Source organism: Falco rusticolus, chromosome 2 (genome assembly GCF_015220075.1).
Source record: "Falco rusticolus isolate bFalRus1 chromosome 2, bFalRus1.pri, whole genome shotgun sequence".
Taxonomy (NCBI): Eukaryota; Metazoa; Chordata; class Aves; order Falconiformes; family Falconidae; genus Falco; species Falco rusticolus.
Genome location: NC_051188.1, coordinates 1,372,203 through 1,392,168, shown reverse-complemented (window position 1 = coordinate 1,392,168; position 19,966 = coordinate 1,372,203). Strand labels below are relative to the sequence as shown.

The 19,966-nt window shown below is 54.8% G+C and overlaps 1 protein-coding gene across 2 annotated transcripts; it reads left to right on the top strand.

Moving 5' to 3' along the window:
* Positions 1-10,345: 10,345 nt before the first annotated feature.
* On the top strand, positions 10,346-19,632 carry P2RY6 (pyrimidinergic receptor P2Y6). Of its 2 annotated transcripts, none has more exons than XM_037378454.1 (2): positions 10,346-10,425; positions 17,474-19,632. In XM_037378454.1, exon 2 carries the CDS (start codon positions 17,529-17,531, stop codon positions 18,519-18,521), a length of 993 nt encoding a protein of 330 aa, XP_037234351.1. In that variant the 5' UTR covers positions 10,346-10,425; positions 17,474-17,528; the 3' UTR covers positions 18,522-19,632. The 2 variants fall into 2 exon arrangements, with proteins under 2 accessions (XP_037234351.1, XP_037234350.1); XM_037378453.1 differs by lacking the exon at positions 10,346-10,425 and adding an exon at positions 15,009-15,097.
* The last annotated feature ends 334 nt before the right edge of the window (positions 19,633-19,966 follow it).

Below are 19,966 nucleotides of genomic sequence, written 5' to 3'. Positions count from 1 at the left end.
CCCTTTCTCCAGCTTGGCCAGGTCCTTCTGGACAGCAGCATGTCCGCCAGGTCTATCAACCACTCCTCCCAGTTTCATATCACTTTTCCCTTTTCAGGGCTTTCTAAGGGGCAGGGAACGACGAGGCACCTCTGGGCTGGCAGGGTAGGGAACTTTCAAGCCAGGACCTGTCCCACCATCCCCAGGAGAGGTTAGCAGGGCAGACCTGGAGAGACGATAGCCAGGGGAATCCCCAAGCACCAGGCAAGTTCATAGCTATGAGGCTATGCCAGAGCATCAATCCATGGGAGCCCACGGCTAGGCAGGGCTGGGCCACGGTGGAGCTGGAGACACCTATGGCATCTTTGGGGCATGGACTGATGACCCTGGGATGAGCTGAAATGGGGGTCCTGGGCCCACAGGCAGGATACAAGGAGGCCCCAAGGGAGGCTGGGCAGAGCATTTAAGGAGAATTAGTGTCCTCAAGTCCCCAACACTTTTCTTTCCTAAGTGGCCAGGACTGATGGCAAGGAGGATGGAGCAGACAGGATGGGCGCTGCAGGATGAACATGGACATGGTGCAGGCCTCTTGAAGACCTGGCTAGTGAGTGTTGGTCATCTGCTTAAGATCATAATAGCTGTGAGGTTGTGGGGGTCAAGAAGAGATTGTCCCTCTTGGTTTGGAGCTATGGAAAGCTTCACAGAGGCTTTGGCTCAGTTCCTCTTCTCCTGCAGCTCCAGCTGAGACGAGAGTGGCTCCATGCAAAGAGAAACCACGGCCCAAGGTGATGGAGGTCTCATTTCTGCTAGGGATTTTCCATTCTTTAGATCTTTGTCTTGTAAACAGGCACAGGAGGCAATTCCCCTCCTGAGCATGTGGTCAGCACCACTAGAGTGAAGGATCCATGTCAGGCAGGACCTTGGGGCGATCTCACCCTGCCTGATCACCAGCTGTGACACTCGGGAGGGTTCTGGGCAGGCTCTGAGGGATGAAAGCGGTTTGGTTCCCCATTGTCCTTGTATGGGAATTTGGATGGAAACAAATGTGTAAGAGGCTAGCCAAAAGGAAATGCTCTGTGAGAGTTGTCAAAGCAGATTTTAATAAATGTTTACAAACTGCCCAGCAGCCAAGAGCGGGAATAAAGAGGGAAATAACTATAGAAAAGGGCAGTTTTACTATTTAAAACTTCTTGGATCATTCCTACCCAAAAGAACAATCAACTCTTACTCGTTTTGCTCAAAAATAGAGACCTTTTGAAGTCTGCAGGACAGGGATGCATCATCCTGTGCTGGAGCAGGTGAGACGTGTGTGGGAGAGGGACCTTCCCAAATCCGGGAAGGGGTCTATGCCCCTTGGGTACCTGTGTGCCTCTCAGGGACAAGGTTTTTCTTCTCAGCGGCATCCCTCTATAGCAGGGATGTCTTGCTGACTCCACTTTGTTTGAGGAGCAAAGGTCCTGGGCACCAGAGCTGGGGAAGGGAGAAGTTTCTCATCTGCTCCAGCTGAATTTAGAAGAGACCCATTCAGTGTCTTCTCCAGGACCATGTGGATTTTAATCCTGAACAATTCCCAAAGCTCAGCTGAGGCCTCTGCTTTTGTCTTTGCCTTGGCACAGGGCCATCACATGAGTCATAAACTGCTTTCTGTTTGTTTAATGTACCAATTCCAACTCTATCAAATCTCTAAGAGGGAAGTTAATTCATAAGACAAATCAATATGAACTGCCTGAGGAGGAGGAGGAGGAAGAGAAGGAGAAACCAGCCAGTTAGGCATTACTGCCACACCAGTGAGCCATTCCACGTTGCCTGCTGGTGTGAACACGTCTTCCTCACTCAATGGTCCTAGGATGATGTGACAGTCCTAGGACCTATGTGACAGTCCTAGGACCTACATGGGCATTGTTGTCCTCTCCCGGCGCCGCATGATACATAAAGACTTTCTGGGGATATAAGGGAGGTGCACAACTCACTGGAGACATGTGCTTGGAAGATGCCCAAAATAATCAGCCTGTCTGCACACCGGACCCAACACCCTGAAGAGTGAGTTGGTGACATCTCTAATACCTGGGAGCTCTCCTACGGCAATGCCTGGCAAGCAATGGGCATGCAGAGGAGGGAGGAGCGGGACCGGTCTGCTGAAAGGCAGAGCAAGGAAGAGGGAGAAGAGCCAACGGAGGAACATGTCCAGGAACTGGCAGGGTGGGAGCCAAGCCCTCGAGCTGTCCTGGTTGTTTGCAGACATAAAAACCTTGTGCACACATGAACGCTATGGAGGTAAGTGCTGTCTCTGGAGGTTGTGAACTACCAACCTGGGAATGGCTGAAAGGGATCATTGCTGTGTTGACTCATGGGCCACGTGGTACCTCTAAAATACCAGAGATGTGGGGCATTTGGACACTCGTTCAGGAGATCAGCCTCGTGGGATGCAGCTCAGCCCTTACACTGGGACTGAGCAGAGAGGCACGTCGGGGCATGCCAAGGTGAGATGGGACTGCAAGGTGTGTCATGCCCAAAGGTCTTGCTTAGCCAAGAGTTGTTTGCACCTGCTCTTATCCCAGTGGAGTAAACAAGTGTTTCCTCTTATGTCTGTGTTAAAAACCAGATGTCAAGGTGCCTGGGAAAAAGAAATTGAATGACACGTGTAATTGCAGCCCCTTGATCTCAGCCTGTCCCCTTGGCCTCTGGAAGACCAAGTCCTGTGGACTGCTAACACATCGTGCTCAGAGCCATGTGCCTCAGGGACGGAGTCCACCACAAAAGGTTTTAGAGAAGATGCCATGGCTCTTTCTCCAGCCACCCTGCTGAAATAAGCCAACTGGGGCCAAACAGGTCCAAGCCCACCAGCTGCTGCAACTGCAGTTGGTTTTGAGGGCAACGCAGCACCTTCATCTCCCCCTCCAACAGACATTCGGACTATGGCACAGCCACGTCCCTGTGGGGGATATTCTCCTTGAACCTTCCTGGAAGCCCAACCAGCTTCTCATCCATCATTCCTGTAATTCTTCTGGTTTTATTTTAATCTCATGTTTGTTATTGTTCAGTTTCCCTTTGAATAAATTTTTCTGAGTGTCCAAGAATAGAAGATCATGCCAGATAATAACAGGAACAAAATGAGAATGCCTAGGATTACTGGATATATTACGTTAAACCTATTTCACAAGTTTTTTGTTTTTTTGGTTTGGGTTTTTTTTTTTTCTGTTTATGCTAAAGACTAGTCTGGGCTTTTATCCCTAAAGTTTATGTTAGAGCAGCTGCCACCCTGCTGAGATCAGGGCTCCTGGTCTGATGTGCATGGAAAGAGAGGAACCCAGCCACTGGCATCTCCCAGTCGGAATAAAGGGGTTTAAAATGCTGTATGTCTGCCTTTCTCTGAGCCTGGTGCTGAGCCTAAGCTGTCTGGCAGAGTCCACTTGGGGAAAAAAAAAAAAAAAAAATCCATTGGGATAGAACAGAATACAGTACAATAACATAAAATACAGTAAACCCAAATAGAAAAGATAGTACAGTAAAATGAAATGAAGTCAAATAAAGTAAAACAAAATAAAATAATAAAATAAAATAAGATAAAATAAAATAATAAAATAAAATAAAACAAAACCAAACCTTATTTGAGGAAAAAAGGCTGAAAAAACATACTAGCTGATGCCCTGCAAAAAGGGTAACGCACAACACGCCGGAGTGGTGTCAGAGGTGGAGCCACCCGCTGCTGCCTGCGCTCCCTGCCTGCAGTGCTGCCCGCGCTGCCTGCTGGCACATGCAGGCACAAGGGGAACGAGCTGATCTTGTTTGCCGTCAGATTCCCCTCCTCCCTCCCCACCGATGTGCAGAACTTCACTGCTGCCTTGGTTTTGCAACACATCCCCAACGGGACGGACCTGCTTGAACATTTTTGGCTTGGGCAGGTCTCGGGCGTTGCGGGTGGCGCAGGACAGGTGGGCTGAGGGCAGGAGGGCCCTGTCTGCTGATGCAGGAGGTTACACATAGCAGACATAGGGTACAACCATCCATTTGAGGGTCCTGGAGTATTTTCTAGGGGTTAGAGGAAAGCTGGCCATTCACTCTTCTGTGCAACTGGGGAAACTGAGGCACAGATCAGGATCAGCACAGCATTGTCCCAGAAGCTCCCTGGTCCACCCTCCTGCTCCCAGCAGTGATGGGCACAGGCCTCCTTGCTCAGGATGGTCTTACAACCCCCCCCAAGAATCCACCTGCACTTGATACAGCATCTCCTGTGCATCCATGAGCATCTCCTCGCCATGCTCCTGTGCCAGCAGGCACCCAAATATCACCCTCCCTCCCTGCAGCACCCCGAACCCCAAGCACGTGTAAGCCATCACATCAAAAGAGAAGGTGCAGCAACCGTGCCTGGTTTTGCCCAAACCCAGACAAGTGATGGCCAGGACCCCCCAGGATTGTATTTTCCTTGTTACTGTTTCACCCCTGTGTTTGTACAAAATGTCTGGGCACTGGCTCTGCTCTAAGGTTTGTTTAGGAGATGCTGCCAAGGATAATGCTGCTCCCAGCATCATTGCATGAGGACCATGTCCCTGCAAAAACTGAGCCCATCCTGGGAAGCTGTTCCTGTCCCCCTCCTTATCCTGGGCACCGAGCTGGTTCCAGCCTCCTAATGCTTGCTCCTCTAGGGCTAATGTTGCCCATAACCCAAAGCAAAGCCCATAGCAAGCCCAGAGTGGGTTTGCCAGAGCTCTGAGCCCTTCTCTGCTTGCAAAAGAGGGGATGCAAGGGGTTTCCTGATGGATCAGGTGGGAAGAAAAACGTGGGAGTCATCCCCATTTGAAGATGGAGTCCCTCTGTGGGAGTGCTCCCAGCAAAGCCTCCAATAAGTCATGGTTCAGTCATCTCCCAGCAAGCAGCACAGAATAACCTGTCATCCATAAATCAAGGAGTAATAATATCAGGGATAGCTCCAAAATCTTCCTGTAAAATGTTACCATCACATTCGGTTTAGCTGAGTAGAAACCTCAAGCACTGGTGAGGGTTTTTGCATATGTGGAGGAAGAGAAAACTTGTGTCTAAATTTCGCTTTGTTTCTGTAATTCTAGTCTTTTCCAGAAAAAAAAAGCAGTTGCTTTTATACAGAAAGAGACAAACTCTTAAAATAAAAAACCCCCACTTGGGACATGGCTTCCCGTTTCGCCCTCTTCAAGGGCATGGCGTGATGATCTGAGAAGCAGAACTGAAAGGGAGAAGCAAGGACACGTGAGCTGTTCTACACAGAAAACTTCATTGACGGTGCCGGACATGAAACAGTTTTTTTGTGGGTTTTTTTTCTCAAAATAAATGTCCAGTTTGGTTGCCTTTGCAATGGAAGGAACAAGACTTCCTATTAAGACTGTGGCTTAAATATTTGCTGCAGTTGCTGCATGTGGTGGACCTACCAGCAGGCAAAGGCACAACCAACCCGAGAGTTGAGCGGGCCCCAGCATCCTCCTGGAAAGCAAATGGTCCATGCACTGAGTTTTAATTCCTGGAAGGTTTTGGTCCCTATGGGAGATGCCTCATGCCTGGGTGTTATTTTGGCTGCTCAAGAGTCCTCAAGTTCCCCACCGCATCCTTACAGCACTTGGCGAGGGGACGGACATCCTGAGCCAGCAGCGTTGCATTTAATGGTGTTAATGAGCAAAGAGAGCAGTGAAAGACTCACATTTCCAGAACAGAAGGGTGCAGACAGCTTGCACGGACTAAAAATTGCACATCCATCCAGCTAGGAGATTTGAGCCATAGCTTGGAAGTCCCAAGTGAATTCATCACATGCAAAATCCCTCGATGCTTGCTGCAGGAACTGAGCATGGGGTTCCTGGAGAAGCACTAGAAGTGGCACCAACAAGTAGTTTTTAATGCAAAGCATTAAATTTGCAGACTGGGTGTGAGTCATTGTCGTGTGAGAAATCTGCCTGTGTCACTCTCGTGCTGCCTCAACCCAACCAACCATAGACCAAAGTGGTAGGTGTCAATCTGTGCTCCTGCAGCAGCACGTGGTGGCAAGTTGGGACACTTGGGTTTGGCCCTGGTTTATGGTGATGGACCATGATCATGGAGCCACTCGGGTTGACTCATACCTGAGATGCTGGTTTTCAACCTTAAAATATTTATTTTTACCCTACGAATGTGCCTGGATGTGTGGTCCTGTTGGGATGATGGTACTCCAAAAGGAGGCATCTCCATCAGCATTTCCACTCTTTGTCCCTGGTTGTAACTGGGGATCTTGTTTCCCAGACAGCTGGAGAACTGCCTCTGGTCCAACAGCCAAAGCAAACAAGCTATCCAGGAAACAGCAATGATTTGAAGGAAGTTATTTTAAATCTTTCCCGGATGGGAAATACCAAAGGTACCTGCAGGTCTCGTGTGCTTTGACCTCCTTATTCCTCCCTCCTGGGGACATGGTCCAGAAAGTGGAGGAGCCTGGAACTGGTGAGCCAAAGGGACACAGAATGCTCTGCCACCATCCCCTGGGCAGCTGGCAACATGGCCAGGTGCTGCAGGTCCCCATGGCAATCTGAGCCTGCTTTTGGACACCCTTTTATTATCACCCGATACCTGGACCCATCCCTGGGGCTGCTGGCAGAGCCCAGTTCTCCCAGTACAGGGACGGTGGAGCTCCATGTTTGGTTGCACCTCTGCTTCATACCATGGTCTCGCATCATGGCGAGATGGAGAATATGGGTGTTTATGAAGACGTGTTGGTGAGAAGACCGAGATGGCCATCACTGTGCTGAGCCTCAGGAGCTCGGGACTCTCCCAGGATGGGAAGAGCCACAGAGGGGTGAAAACTTAAAAGGGCTGGGTGATCTGCTGGCATGGGATGGAGGGGAAGGAGCCGAGGGAGGGATTGTGGCCAACCTGGAGACGATTGGTTTCCACTCAACCATGCAAAGTTCAGAGATGTCCCCACCCCAGACCCCAGCTCTGTCCTCAAAGGGAGAAAATGCAATTATTTGTGACGAAGAGGCAGTGAGAGCTGATGACATCTCTCTTTGCAGAGCCTCCTAGCAGCGGGGGTGGAGAAGACCTTTCAGGGGTGGCTACAAAGTGTGAAGGCCCACCTTGGAAATCTCCATCACGAGACCCCCTCATGCCCTAAGCCCTAGGATTTCCTGCCAGCAAAGACCCACCAAAGTAAGTCCCAAAATTTTCTTTCCCAACCTGCTTTCCCAGCAGATGGACAAGGTCTCCTGCACCCAGGCCACCTCCCAAACACCCCTTCTGCTGAAGTTGTGAATGAAAATGGAGCCCAAGACACTACCCCTGTCTGGAACCTCGTGTTCTGCACTGCTCCCTGAGGACTCCAAAGAGAAAAAATATTGAGCATTGCAAAGAAAAGCGGTGAGCGGAGGCGACCCTGAGTCTCCGAGACACGTCAGGGTGTGCCGGCAAGAGGAAAGGAAGCTTGTAAGGATCAAGGCATTAATCATCTGTGTGCTGGGGGAGGAGAGGCTCAGCAGCCCCTTCCTCCACTGCTGACATTCACAGGGCTCTTGGAAAGCAGGTTGGAGAGGAAAATGAGCTGAAACATACTTCTTGAGAAACACTGAGGCACAGGAACAGCAGGTCAGCCCCCACCTGGAGCAAAGCCAAGGCTTTTTTGCCTGAATTCCCATCAAAGCCAAGGTTTCCCGGCACTCCCACGGAGCTCTGGCAGAACAGGTGTGTTGGGCTCACAGGTTGCTGCTGGGACATCATCACCTCCAGGTGTGTGGCCAGAAACATGGGCCTGGGACTCATCATGGCAATGGAAGTTGACCAGTTTCTTCAACACAGAGGTCCAGCAGCAAGACGACTTGTCTTCTTCTGTTGGGGCTTTCACCCCAGGTAGCTGCACTGGTTTGACTGTGGTGAATATTGATTGCAGTGAGAGGATGGAGGGCACTGTCAGAGCCAACCTCAAGAGATAAGACTTTTCTCCACCTTCTCTGTCAAAAATCTGGGGACTCAAAGGCAGGTGTGGGGGCTGCAGATGTCTGCGGATGAGCCCAGGGTGACCATTTCCACTGAGCTGTCTAAAAAAGAGAAAGGTGCCATCAGACGTCACCTCCTCATGAGCGAGTTCAATCAGGTCCACCACCCTGGCAGGCTGGTGTTGTCAGAAGGACATTAGAAATTAACTCAATTTCCATTATAAATAGCTTTTAGATGAAATGAAATTTTTTATGCAAGACATCTCTGGTCCAACAAGCTGCAGCAGAGCCCGAGGCAGAAGGGACCCAGCCCGCATCCCTGTTGGGGGAGAACATGAAAGCCCTGTAGGACCCTCCCGTGGGGATGTCTAGCGTCTGGCTGTGGGGACATCCCAGCCCTGAGGCTTTTACAAATCTTCAGCATTTGAAAAATGCTGCTTTTCGCCTCCAACGAGAGTTTTGCGTCAGTTGGAGGAACATGGTCCCCACTCCCAGCTGCCTCCTTGGCCTCAACCACAGATGCTCCTCTCTCCATCCGCACCATCCTGCGATCTGCTGGTGGCTGGAAACCTGGAACCCGATGGGGAGGGTCAATTACCCCGGGCAGCAGCGGCAGAAGTCGCCTGCAATCAGCTGCTAACACAATTACTGGCAACATCAAGCCAGAGGAACAGAAACCAGGTGGCCAAAGACTCCCATGACACCAAATCCAGCCACCATGCCAGGCCATTTTGCCAAGGATTAATTCAATCAGTGAGACTCCAGGAGGAACCCAGGCTATCCCCTTTCCCCAATTATTTTTCCCAATGAGCTTTGTGTCCCTTTGGCATAGATAAAAAGAGGCATAAAAACCATGCCTTGCTTGAAATTTCTTTTTTAGCCTCACCGCTGCCTCTGGATTTACCTCTCTTATCCCTGCTCAGCCCTCAAAATGTCATTTTTGGGGGGTTCCTGTTTATTCCGTAGGGCTGGGCTTGAGGCTACAGGTCTGGCTGCTGGGCTCAGGGGAGGCGGTTGGGACTGGCAGGCAGCCAGGAGCTGCTATTTTATTTTCTTTTTTTAACCTTCCCTCCACTATTTACAGTGTCCCCACAGAGGGACACCTGGCTATGAGGCATTCACCTTGGGGACCTGCAAGGACACCTGCCGTGCCAGGAGGGAGTAGGACACCAGCTCAGAGCTTGCCCTGAAGACAGAGGCCGCGCTAGAGGTGGGATGAGTGCTCTCACCGGTGCCTCATCGGAGGTATGAGCTGTGTCCATTCTCAGCTGTGTTTCCCCGGATGCTTGCGGAAAGCCCTGGCTGCCCGTCGCAGGCTGCTGGGCTTGTTTGCACAAGGCGTGTTTTCTGCTCTGCTCTGGGGAAAGACACTTTCCCCCCCAATTTCCGTCTCCCCGTGGCAGCTGAGGGAGCGGGGAATTTCACAAGGGCACTGAGCCATCGCCAACCCAACCCCACAAGCCTGGGCAGCCCCAGGATGAGGGTGATGGCTCCAGCCTGGCTGTGGTTGCAAATATTCATGACTGCTCCTGCCAGCGCCCATCTCCCCCGTGGCCCTGCTACCCGGCTTGGCCACGGGCTTGCGCCAGGATCGATGAAAGCCCGTGTTGTCCATTGTAGCACAGGCGCCAGCAGGATCCAGACGGGCTGCAGCACCTCATTCCACCTTCCCATCCCACCCAGTGCAGCCAAAGACCTTGCCCCAAACCCTTCACATCATATTTGGGTGCCAGCTCTGGGGGTGCGTTGATCAATGAAGCGATGCTTGGGAGCCCCCCACATGGCACTCCATCATCCCAGCAACGCCGGCCGGCACTTCCTTCCCCTCCACCTCTATCACACCCATCCCAAGCCCCTGAAAAGGAAAGAAGGGAATAATTTTCGAGGGCATACCGGGATTTCAGGGAATGGAAGGGCCAAGCCCGTCATCCTGCGTAATCCCCGCATCCCGGGGCTGTTTATGCATCAGCCCTTTCATACCCAACACGTTCCCCCGGGGTTCCTTTTCTTATTGCTCTCTAATAGCCCTGCTCAGGAAGCGCAGAGGCTTGACTGCCGGGTTAATGAGTACCGAAGCCACCGACCCCTTCGGCTGAGACCCAGGGACGGGGGGGACACCCTGTCCCGGCCACCCAGCCACCCACCGAGGGCTCCGGCAGCTCCCAGCCTCCGGACAATCCCGCTGTTGGCCGGTGAGCATCCATCCCACCCTGCCAATCCCATCAGCCCCACTGTTGGTGTTGCGGGAAGCCCCCCGACACCCTATTTAATACAGATGTTTGCCCGTGATGCCAAGCCAGATGCGTGCATGGCTTCCCCCGCCCCCCCCCCCCCCATGTTGTTTCCCAGATCTTCCCCCCGCCCCAGTCCAGCCGTGCCCCTTCCGCAGCCCCCCCCGGGATCCTCCCGCAGGTGCCCGGCCGGAGCGGGGCGGAGCGGGGCGGCCCCGGGGCGGAGCGGGGCTGGCGGGCGGCAGCGGGGCGGCCCCGGGTGCTGGGCGCCGCTGCTGCCCCAGCGCATCCCGCTGCCGGTAAGTGCCGCGTACGGGGGGGACGGGCCCCACCGAACCGGGGCAGGAGAAGACCCGAGGGGGTCAGAGTGAACCGCCCGGGATGGGGCTGGACTGGGCAGGATGGGACCCGAGAGAGTCAGACCGAACCGGGCAGGGTGGGACACAAAAGGGTCAGGTGGAGCTGGGGCAGAATGGGACCCAAGAAGGCCACAGCAAACCAGGCAGGATGGGGCTGGACTGGGCAGGATGGGACCCAAGAGGGTCCAACTGAACTGGGCAGTATCAGACCTAAATTGGTCAGACTGAACTGGGCGGGATGGGACCTGAGTGGGTCATAGTGAACCAGGCAAGATGGGGCTCAACTGGGCAGGATGGGACCTGAGTGGGTCGAACTGAATGGGGCAGGATCAGGCCCGAAAGGGTCAGATTGCACTGGGCAGGATGGGACCCGAGTGGGTCGAACTGAATGGGGCAGGATCAGGCCCAAAAGGGTCAGACAGGATAGGGCAGGATGGACCCAGACCGGGCAGGATCGGGCCCGAGCAGGTCAGATAAAACACAGTCAGGATGAGACCCGAGGGTCAGACTGAACTGGGCAGGATGGGACCTGAATGGGATAGACCAACCCAGGCAGGATGGGACCCAAAGGGGTCAGACTGAACCGGGCAGGACGGGACCCGAGGGGGTCAGACTGAACCAGGCAGGATGGGACCCGAGGAGGTCAGACTGAACCAGGCAGGATGGGACCCGAGGGGGTCAGACTGAACCAGGCAGGATGGGACCCGAGGAGGTCAGACTGAACCGGGCAGGACGGGACCCGAGGGGGTCAGACCAACCCAGGCAGGATGGGACCCAAGGGGGTCAGACCGAACCAGGCAGGATGGGACCTGAGGGGGTCAGACTGAACCAGGCAGGATGGGACCCGAGGGGGTCAGACCAACCCAGGCAGGATGGGACCCAAGGGGGTCAGACCGAACCAGGCAGGATGGGACCCGAGGAGGTCAGACTGAACCAGGCAGGATGGGACCTGAGGGGGTCAGACTGAACAGTGCAGGATTGGGCCTGAGCAGGTCAGAACACACCAGGGCAGGAGGGGGCCAGACTGGGCAGGATCTGCCCAAGCAGATGAGACTGAACCAGGCAGGATTGGACCCGAGCAGATCAGATCGAACTGGGCAGGATGAGGCAGAACTGGAGAGGGTGGGATCAAATCCAGAGAGCATCGGTGGTTTGGGGGGGGCATTGGGGTGGTCCCAAAGCCCCCCCAGACAGTAGCTGCTGGACTTGCTTTTAGGGAGGTTTAGCAGCTTCTACCGCGGGGCAGAGTTTAAAATCACACCAGGGTCCCCACGGCAGGGATGGTGCTAAGCTCAGGGGGGGGGCATTCACCCCGGTCCCTCTGCTCCCACGGCCTGGGGTGTGCTGGGATGCACCTACATCTCTGAGGGCATCTGTTAGGGATACAGCCCCGTGCCAGAGGTGGCGTTGCAAGCAGAGTGGCCCCAAATCTGCTCAAGGGACTTGGTCTTCCCTGGTGTCTGTGCTTTGGGTGCCAGGAGCCTGGACTCTGCCTTTTTATATACATCTATATGTATCTGTACATATATACATACAGAGGTGTCAATATATATTTATATACGAGCATGTGTGCATAGACATGTGTAGAGAAGCATAAATATATTTGTATATATGTGGATAGAGTTATGTATATACACGTCTGCGAGTGCATGTGTCAGAGACATTTGTGTATATAGGTATAGAAGTTTGTATATATGTGTGTGTGAATGGAGACATGTATTTCTATATATATGTGTAGAGAAATGTATGTGTGTGTACAGCCATATATATGTATAGAGGTATATGCAGGTATAGAGATATATTTATATGGAGAAGTGTATATGCTTCTATATATGTTTATGCATACGTATGTACATGTGGGTGAACATGTGGCTGTACATGTGCCTGTATGTTTGTGTGTATATGTGTATGGATTTATTATACAAGCCCAGTCAGAACCTCAGTGCTGTCAGCTGAGACCAGGCCAACTCACTGCACCTTCCTCATCCCCAGCATCTCCCGATTCCAGCAGGAAAATGCTGCCTGGCTTGCTCAGGGCACCCCTGAGATGTTCGTCGATTTACTTTAGGGATGGGGCACCAAAGCGTGGGGAGGTGTCACCCAAAGACAGAGCACATCGGTGGCAGAGCCACCTGGCATTATGGGAGACACCACCCTTGCACTTGGCCCCACGAGTCCATGCTGAGCATCCAAAAATGCCCAATGTTGTCCCAATTTGTCCACACTGTTATACCTTCAGGCTTCTGTAAATGGAGATTTCCCTTAAAACATCCAAGCTTTGGTCCCCAACCACCCCAGGGCAGACAGGTCGTGTCCATGGCCACCTGGAGATGTTCTGAGACCAGCCAGGAGCTGTTTAGGGACAGGGACAGTATGGCTCTGACCAAGTGATACGTGGGGCAGGAGCACTCCCCCTTTCATCCCCTTTGAAACCTGCTGAGCTGGAGCTTTTGTTTGCATCTCCACCATCCCAGCCCTACCACAAGCCACCAAGATGTCCCCACCATGGTCTCCTCCCAGGGCAGGAGGAACCAAGAAGGAAGGTTTCCAAGGGGGAAGCCATCCCCCATACCCTATCTGAGGGCAGCAGCAGCCAAAATCTTTCCCCACTCCAGCAAACTTGCAGAAATCCTCTTCATATTAATAACAGGGTGTTAATTAAAGCTAATTTCACTAAAGAAGGCCCTGCACGAGATGGTTTGAAAGCAAAGGGCTCGGAGCGAGGTGAAGCCGCGCTGGCACGTGCCGGGGGAAGCTCACGGCTGCTGGTGAGTGGAGCCAGTGCTTATTTTTACCCTCTTCCCTGTCTGGCCACAGAGCAGCCCTACTTCTTCTTAACCCTGTTCCTCCTCCGCAGGCACCTGAAATCCCTGGGATAAGGGTGATATCTTACAGAGCACCCCAACACCACGGGCACCCCCTTCCCCACCCCCCCAAATCTCATTTCACAATGGATTTCACCTGGTGCCCACCACCGTGGCGTCAGGGCACCAGGACCAGCTCCATAAACCCATGGATGTCTTCTTTTAGGGGAGGCTGAGCGCAGAGGGCACCCACCCCATCACCCCAAGGGCTGGCAGGGACTCCTGTGCTGGTTTTGGGGGGTGAAAAAAAGGGACTTTTTGGATAATCTGCCAGGCCAGATCATGACCTGGGGACGTGCCAGGGCACCGCAGCAGCATGAGGCCAAGTGTCTTGATATGGTTTCATTAACTGGAAGTAGTGGCACTTTATGGGTGATGGCAGGCTGTGATTGTAGGGTTACAGGCAGCTGCAGGCAGCGAGTACAGCTGGGGTAGGGATCCTTTAGCGTCTAATAGAAAGGTTGTGCCTAGTGACTCCCACAGCTGGGTTTTTCCTGGGATCGGGAAGAATTTTTCCTCCTCTCCTCCAGCTTTCCTATCCCTCTCACCCTGGCAGCACTGGGGTTTAGTGCCCCATTTCTCTCTCACAAAGAGATTTTCTTGCTCATTTGCCATTGGGGGTGGTGCCTTGTTTTTCGGCTGATCATTGCATTTTTGGCTCAGATCTGGCTGCAGCTGTCCTCTGCCACCGACGGCCTGTGTAGTCTTGGGCATGTCCCTTAGCAACCCCTACAAACACCCCTCCAAGGGGTATTTTGGGGAAAAAAGCTGTTAAAATGGGGCATGAGCCACACTGGTTCACTTCAGATGCAGCACCTGTGCCTTAATTTCTCTTATGTGTCTGCAGCAAGATGAGACAAGGCAACTGGAGCACCTTCCTTCTTTTGGTGCCATCATGCCAGGTGACCTCCCTGTCCCCCGCATCTGCCTCAGATGCCCACCCTTGGAAGGAGCCAAAAATGGAGCCAAACCCCCTAAAATGGGGGGAAAGACTCCAAAATTCATCTGTCTGGTGACATGGCTGGTGGCCTTATGCAGCTGCATCCTGGCATCCCCCCAGCCAAGTCTGGGGTGCATCCCCTGCCCTGGTGCCAGCTCTAGATGTCCCACAGTGTCTGGGTACAACTCTTTTCAGGGGGCAACATGGGTGTAGGGGGGGTGCGTGTCTGTGCACACACATGAGACATGTCCATGGGGCTGTGCACATGCGTGTCTGCATGTGTATGGAGGCTGCATATGTGTGTATAGCATGTATGTGTAGGGCATGGGGGTGGATGCATGCAGTGTGGAGCCGTGGTGGAGTTGCAGGCACGGGCTGTGCCGTGCCATGCCATACCCGCATAGCCGTGATGTGCCATGCCGTGCTGTGCCACGTGGCGTGGTGTAGTGCAATGCCCACCCTGCTGTGCAGTGCCACGCGTTGTGTGCCGTGCTGTGCCACGCAGTGCGCTGTGGTGCCCGCCCTGCTGTGCAGCGCCAAGTGCCACGCACGGTGCCCTGTCTTGCAGTGTCCACCCTGCCATGCTGTGCCATGCAGCGCCCACAGTGCTGTGCAGCACAGGGCCCAGCCGGCCACCCAGGTTTCTGTTCCCCATTGTGTCAGGGTGCTGCCACTGGGTGGAAAGGGGAAGTGTCACTCAACAGGGCAAGTGTGGCATGCCAGGGTGGCAGATGTGCCTGGGTGCTGGGCAGAGCAGTGGGTCCCAGCACCCAGTGGCACCCCCTGGCACCCTGTGACACCCCAGAAGGTAAGACGTGCTCCCAGGAACCCTCTTGCCTGCCACCTTGCCCACAGTGCCACAGTGGTGCTCCTGTGAGCACACAGGGGGTGGCAGAGGCTCCTGTGGATGCCCAGGGTGGGGGCTGGGTGGGTGCTGCACCAGGTTTGGGTCCCCGGGGGAGGACTGGGGGGGGGGGGGGGCATCCCTTGGGATAGGGCAGCCCACAGGCCTGGGGCACTTCTTGGCTTGGGGGTGGTGGAGGTGGGTGCTGGGACAGTCTGGAGCTGGGGTGACAGTGGGGTGCAGTGGGGTGCCAGAGGGACTCAGTGGGGTACAGGGGGGCTCAGCAGGGAGCAGGGGGCTCAGTGGTGTGCGGGGAGCTCAGGGGGTGCCAGGGGGCTCGGGGGGGTGGGGGGTGGTGGTGGTGCAGAGAGTTCAGTGGGGTGCCAGGGGGGATAGGCAGGGTTTGAGGGGGTTTGAGGGGCACAGGGGGGTGCCAGGCTCAGCTGGGTGCAGAAGCCTCAGGAGGTTGCCAGGACTAGAGGAGGGATATGTGGCAGCAGGGAGAGCAGGGGGGACTGATCTATAAGCCCAGAGCACCTCCAAAAGTGGGAGAGCCTTGTGTGTTTCCCCAGCTCTCTCGCCAAGCTGGCCCCATGGCTGTGCTGTGCTCTGGGGCTGAGAAATCCCCAAAGACCCCAAAATGGGACCACTACGGTGGTGGCCCGTGGACTTGTGTGTCCCCCTGCTGGTCCCCTCTGCCCCGTGCGCCTGGCTGGAGCTCAGCACCCATCCCCTCTCCGTGCCTCAGTTCCCCTTCCCACCCGCTGTGGGGACACTGTTCCCCCCTAATTTCCAGGCAAGCTCACCCCTGCCGGGTAGAGGGGCTGAACCGAGGCAGGCGGGGGCTGCGGGCGCAGCCCCCCAGGGTGCCGGACAGGTCTGCCAGCCGGGGGTGAAGCAAGAGGAGGGAGGAGAAGCAGCTCTGCCCACGGCTGCGGCAGCCTGGACTCATGTAGCACCCGTGGGTGGCACCGCGAGGGCTTCGGCCAAGTGACAGGGCTGGGGTCGGGGCGCTCTCCCTGCCGTAGCATCGTCTGTTTCGCACTAGTCCCAGCCCCTAAGAAAAGCAGGCGGCCCCTTCCCCGGCTCCGAGCAGCCCCGGGGGCACGTGGATGGGCTCTCTTAGCCCAAAAAACCGAAAACCTCTGGGACCAGAGCACCAGCAGCCCCGATTCGAGGACGAAAGTAACCACGAAACACCGGTGGGTCGCGCCGGGCTCGGTGCGGGTGGCAGAGCCCGCGGGGGTGGCTGGCTGCGGGCCTTTGGCACCCCCTGCAGAGGAGCGGGGAGCCGTCTTCTCCTCTCCCGTACCGGGGTGAGGGTGGTTTGGCCTTGTGCAAGCCTTTCCATGGGATATAAGTGTCAGGGGAAGCAGAGCTGAGATGGTTGTCACCCCATGACCCCACCACACTGTCCTGTGCCACCACCTCACACAGTCCCGCTCCATCCACCTTCACTTTCCTGATCCATCCTCATGGTTTAGAATCATAGGATCATAGAACAGTTTGGGCTGGAAGGGACCTTCAAGACCAGCCAGTCCCACCCCCTGCCCCGGGCAGGGCCCCCTCCCCGCAGCCCAGGCTGCTCCCAGCCCCGTCCAGCCTGGCCTTGAGCCCTGCCAGGGATGGGGCACCCACAGCTGCTCTGGGCAGCCTGGGCCAGCGCCTCGCCGCCCTCACGGGGAAGGGTTTCTTCCTCATGTCCAACCTAAATCTCCCCTCTCTCAGCTTCAAGCCATTCCCCCCTGTCCCACCACTCCCTGCCCTTGCCCAAAGCCCCTCCCCAGCTTTCCTGTCGGCCCCTCCAGGCACTGGCAGCTGCTCTAAGGTCTCCCCGCAGCCTTCTCCTCCCCAGGCTGCACAGCCCCAGCTCTCCCAGCCTGTCCCCACAGCAGAGGGGCTCCAGCCCTCTGACCAGCTCCGTGGCCTCCTCTGGGCCCGCTCCGACAGGTCCGTGTCCTTCTGATGCTGAGGACCCCCGAGCTGGACGCAGCACTGTGGGGGGGTCTCAGCAGAGGGGAGCAGAGGGGCAGAGCCCCCTCCCTCGCCCTGCCGGCCACGCTGCTGGGGATGCAGCCCAGGGCACGGGCGGCTTTCTGGGCTGTGAGCGCACATTGCCGGGTCATGTCCAGCTTTTCATCCCCCAGCACCCCCAAGCCCTTCTCCGCAGGGCTGCTCTCCATCCCTGCATCCCCCAGCCTGTATGGATAGCAGGGGATGCCCTGACCCAGAAGGGTGGTGCTGTGGGGTTTGCACACACCAGTCCAGATTCATCCTGCCCTGTACCTGGATGTGACACCACGTGGCCAAGTCACCAACTGTCCCCTTTGTCATTTGCAGGTACTGCTGAGGGCCCACACCAGCAGAGAGGACATCAACAGTGGGGACCACCAGCATGGCCAACTTGACAATCCTTGTGGCCACTGGGAGAAACTCATGCACCTTCCACGAGGAGTTCAAGCAGGTCTTGTTGCCCCTGGTCTACTCGGTGGTGTTCATGGTGGGGTTGCCCTTGAACGCAGTGGTCATAGGGCAGATCTGGGTGGCCCGTAAAGCACTCAGCCGCACCATGATCTACATGCTGAACCTGGCCACAGCTGATCTGCTCTATGTCTGTTCCCTCCCACTCCTCATCTACAACTACACCCAGAAGGATTATTGGCCTTTTGGGGACTTCACCTGCAAATTTGTCCGCTTCCAGTTCTACACCAACCTACACGGCAGCATCCTCTTCCTCACCTGCATCAGCATCCAGCGGTACCTGGGCATCTGCCACCCCTTGGCCTCATGGCACAAGAAGAAGGGGAAGAAGCTGACGTGGCTGGTGTGCGCTGCAGTGTGGTTCATTGTCATTGCCCAGTGCCTGCCCACCTTTGTCTTTGCTTCCACCGGCACCCAGAGGAACCGTACTGTCTGCTACGACCTGAGTCCACCGGATCGCTCCACTGCCTACTTCCCCTACGGCATCACCCTCACTGTCACCGGCTTCTTGCTGCCTTTCATGGCAATCCTTGCCTGCTACTGCAACATGGCCCGGATCCTGTGCCAGAAGGACGAGCTGATTGGCTTGGCAGTACACAAGAGGAAGGGCAAAGCCGTACGTATGATCATCATTGTGGTCATCGTCTTCTCCATCAGTTTCTTCCCCTTCCACCTCACCAAGACCATCTACCTGATAGTCCGTTCCTCACCCGGACTGCCCTGTCCGGCTCTACAGGCTTTTGCCATCGCCTACAAGTGCACACGTCCATTTGCCAGCATGAACAGTGTCCTTGACCCCATCCTCTTCTATTTCACCCAACGCAAGTTTCGCGAGAGCACCCGTTACCTCCTTGACAAGATGAGCTCCAAGTGGCGGCATGACCACTGCATTACCTATGGATCCTAAGTGAGGAGAAGGGCCACTTCAGTGTCACCAAGACCAGGCATAGAGCAATTTTGGCTTTAAGCTCCATGGAGCAGAGATGGCGTCAGCTGGACACACGCTGGAGGACAGGAGGATGGCATCTTCCCAAGCTTTCAGTACTTTCATCCCACCTCAAGCCTGCAGCGGCACAGTATTAACCCCAGCACAGCACAGATCCAGTGTCCTCTCTCTGGCTCAGTCGCTCAGTTTGAGCAGCTCAGCGCCGCATTTCCTTGGTGTCCAAGCCACTGATGCAATAAGAACTACTGGCGGGATCATGGAGAAAATGGTGGGACCATGGAGGATATCGTCCCTGGCTCAGGGCGAGCTGCTGGGTGGCAGTTTCTCCCCCTTCTGATTTAAAGATTCCCCAAGGGGGCCATGCAAAGGCGGGGAGGGTTTAGTTTAACTAGGACCTGTCTGTGGAAAATGGGGATGTGTTTCTCCAGCTGAAGAACAGCATCACAGATGTTTTTTGGGGTAATCCTGGGACAATCCCTATCCCCCAGTTCCCAGAACATGGACACACCAGTAAGATGCATGGGTCCACTGGTGCTGCAAAATGGTGGGAGAGCGCCCCTGGCCAGACTGAGAACTGGGAAGAGGGACATAAGGGCAACTGGGACATCCATGCTGGATTTCCCACCCAAAACGATGACCATGGGCTGGGTTAGTCACAAGCCAGCCAGGATTGTCACCTTCCTGGGGACTTTCAGTATCATCTGGGTCCAGCTCTCCGCTTAGGCCAGCACCCCAAATCTGACCCGTCCTGGGTGCCCTGCTGTCACCTCCTAACCAGGATCCACCAAAATCAGAGCCAGCACACCTGGAGACAGGAAACACATGCCACTGAGACACTCGGTGTCCTCGGCCATGTCACCGCGCATCCCACCGTTGGCTTGGCCTCTCCACCGCCCCTGCACGGGGCTGGCGCTTGAGCTTTGCTCTCCGCAGCCTCCATCAGGACATTGCTCCCTCCAGGCAGACAGGGGTTTGCTTACAAGGTGCGGGGTGGACGTACCACTAATCACTCTGCGAGTCTTCTTTAATAATGTATAGGATGTATAGAATAAACCTCCCCTCCTTTTTCAGATGGATATGTACACATAAATATATACCCACTATATTTACCTACATATAATACATCCAAGCAGGGGAAAGTTTGTAGCCCAGCACAGGCTGTGCAGCTCAGGTATTCTCCACCCTGAATAGACTATACATATCTATATAGTGTATGTCCATATACGTAGTATGCATACATTCATATATATATATATATATGGGTAACAGGTTTGCTGCATTTCTCACAGGTTGTCTGTGCATATTAATAATGTCTAAGTTGATTTAAGCAATTAGCTTCAGATCTCCAGAGATGAGCATCCCTCTGGCTTGGCTGCCTGCACCTAGCCAAACGCATGGCTTCATCC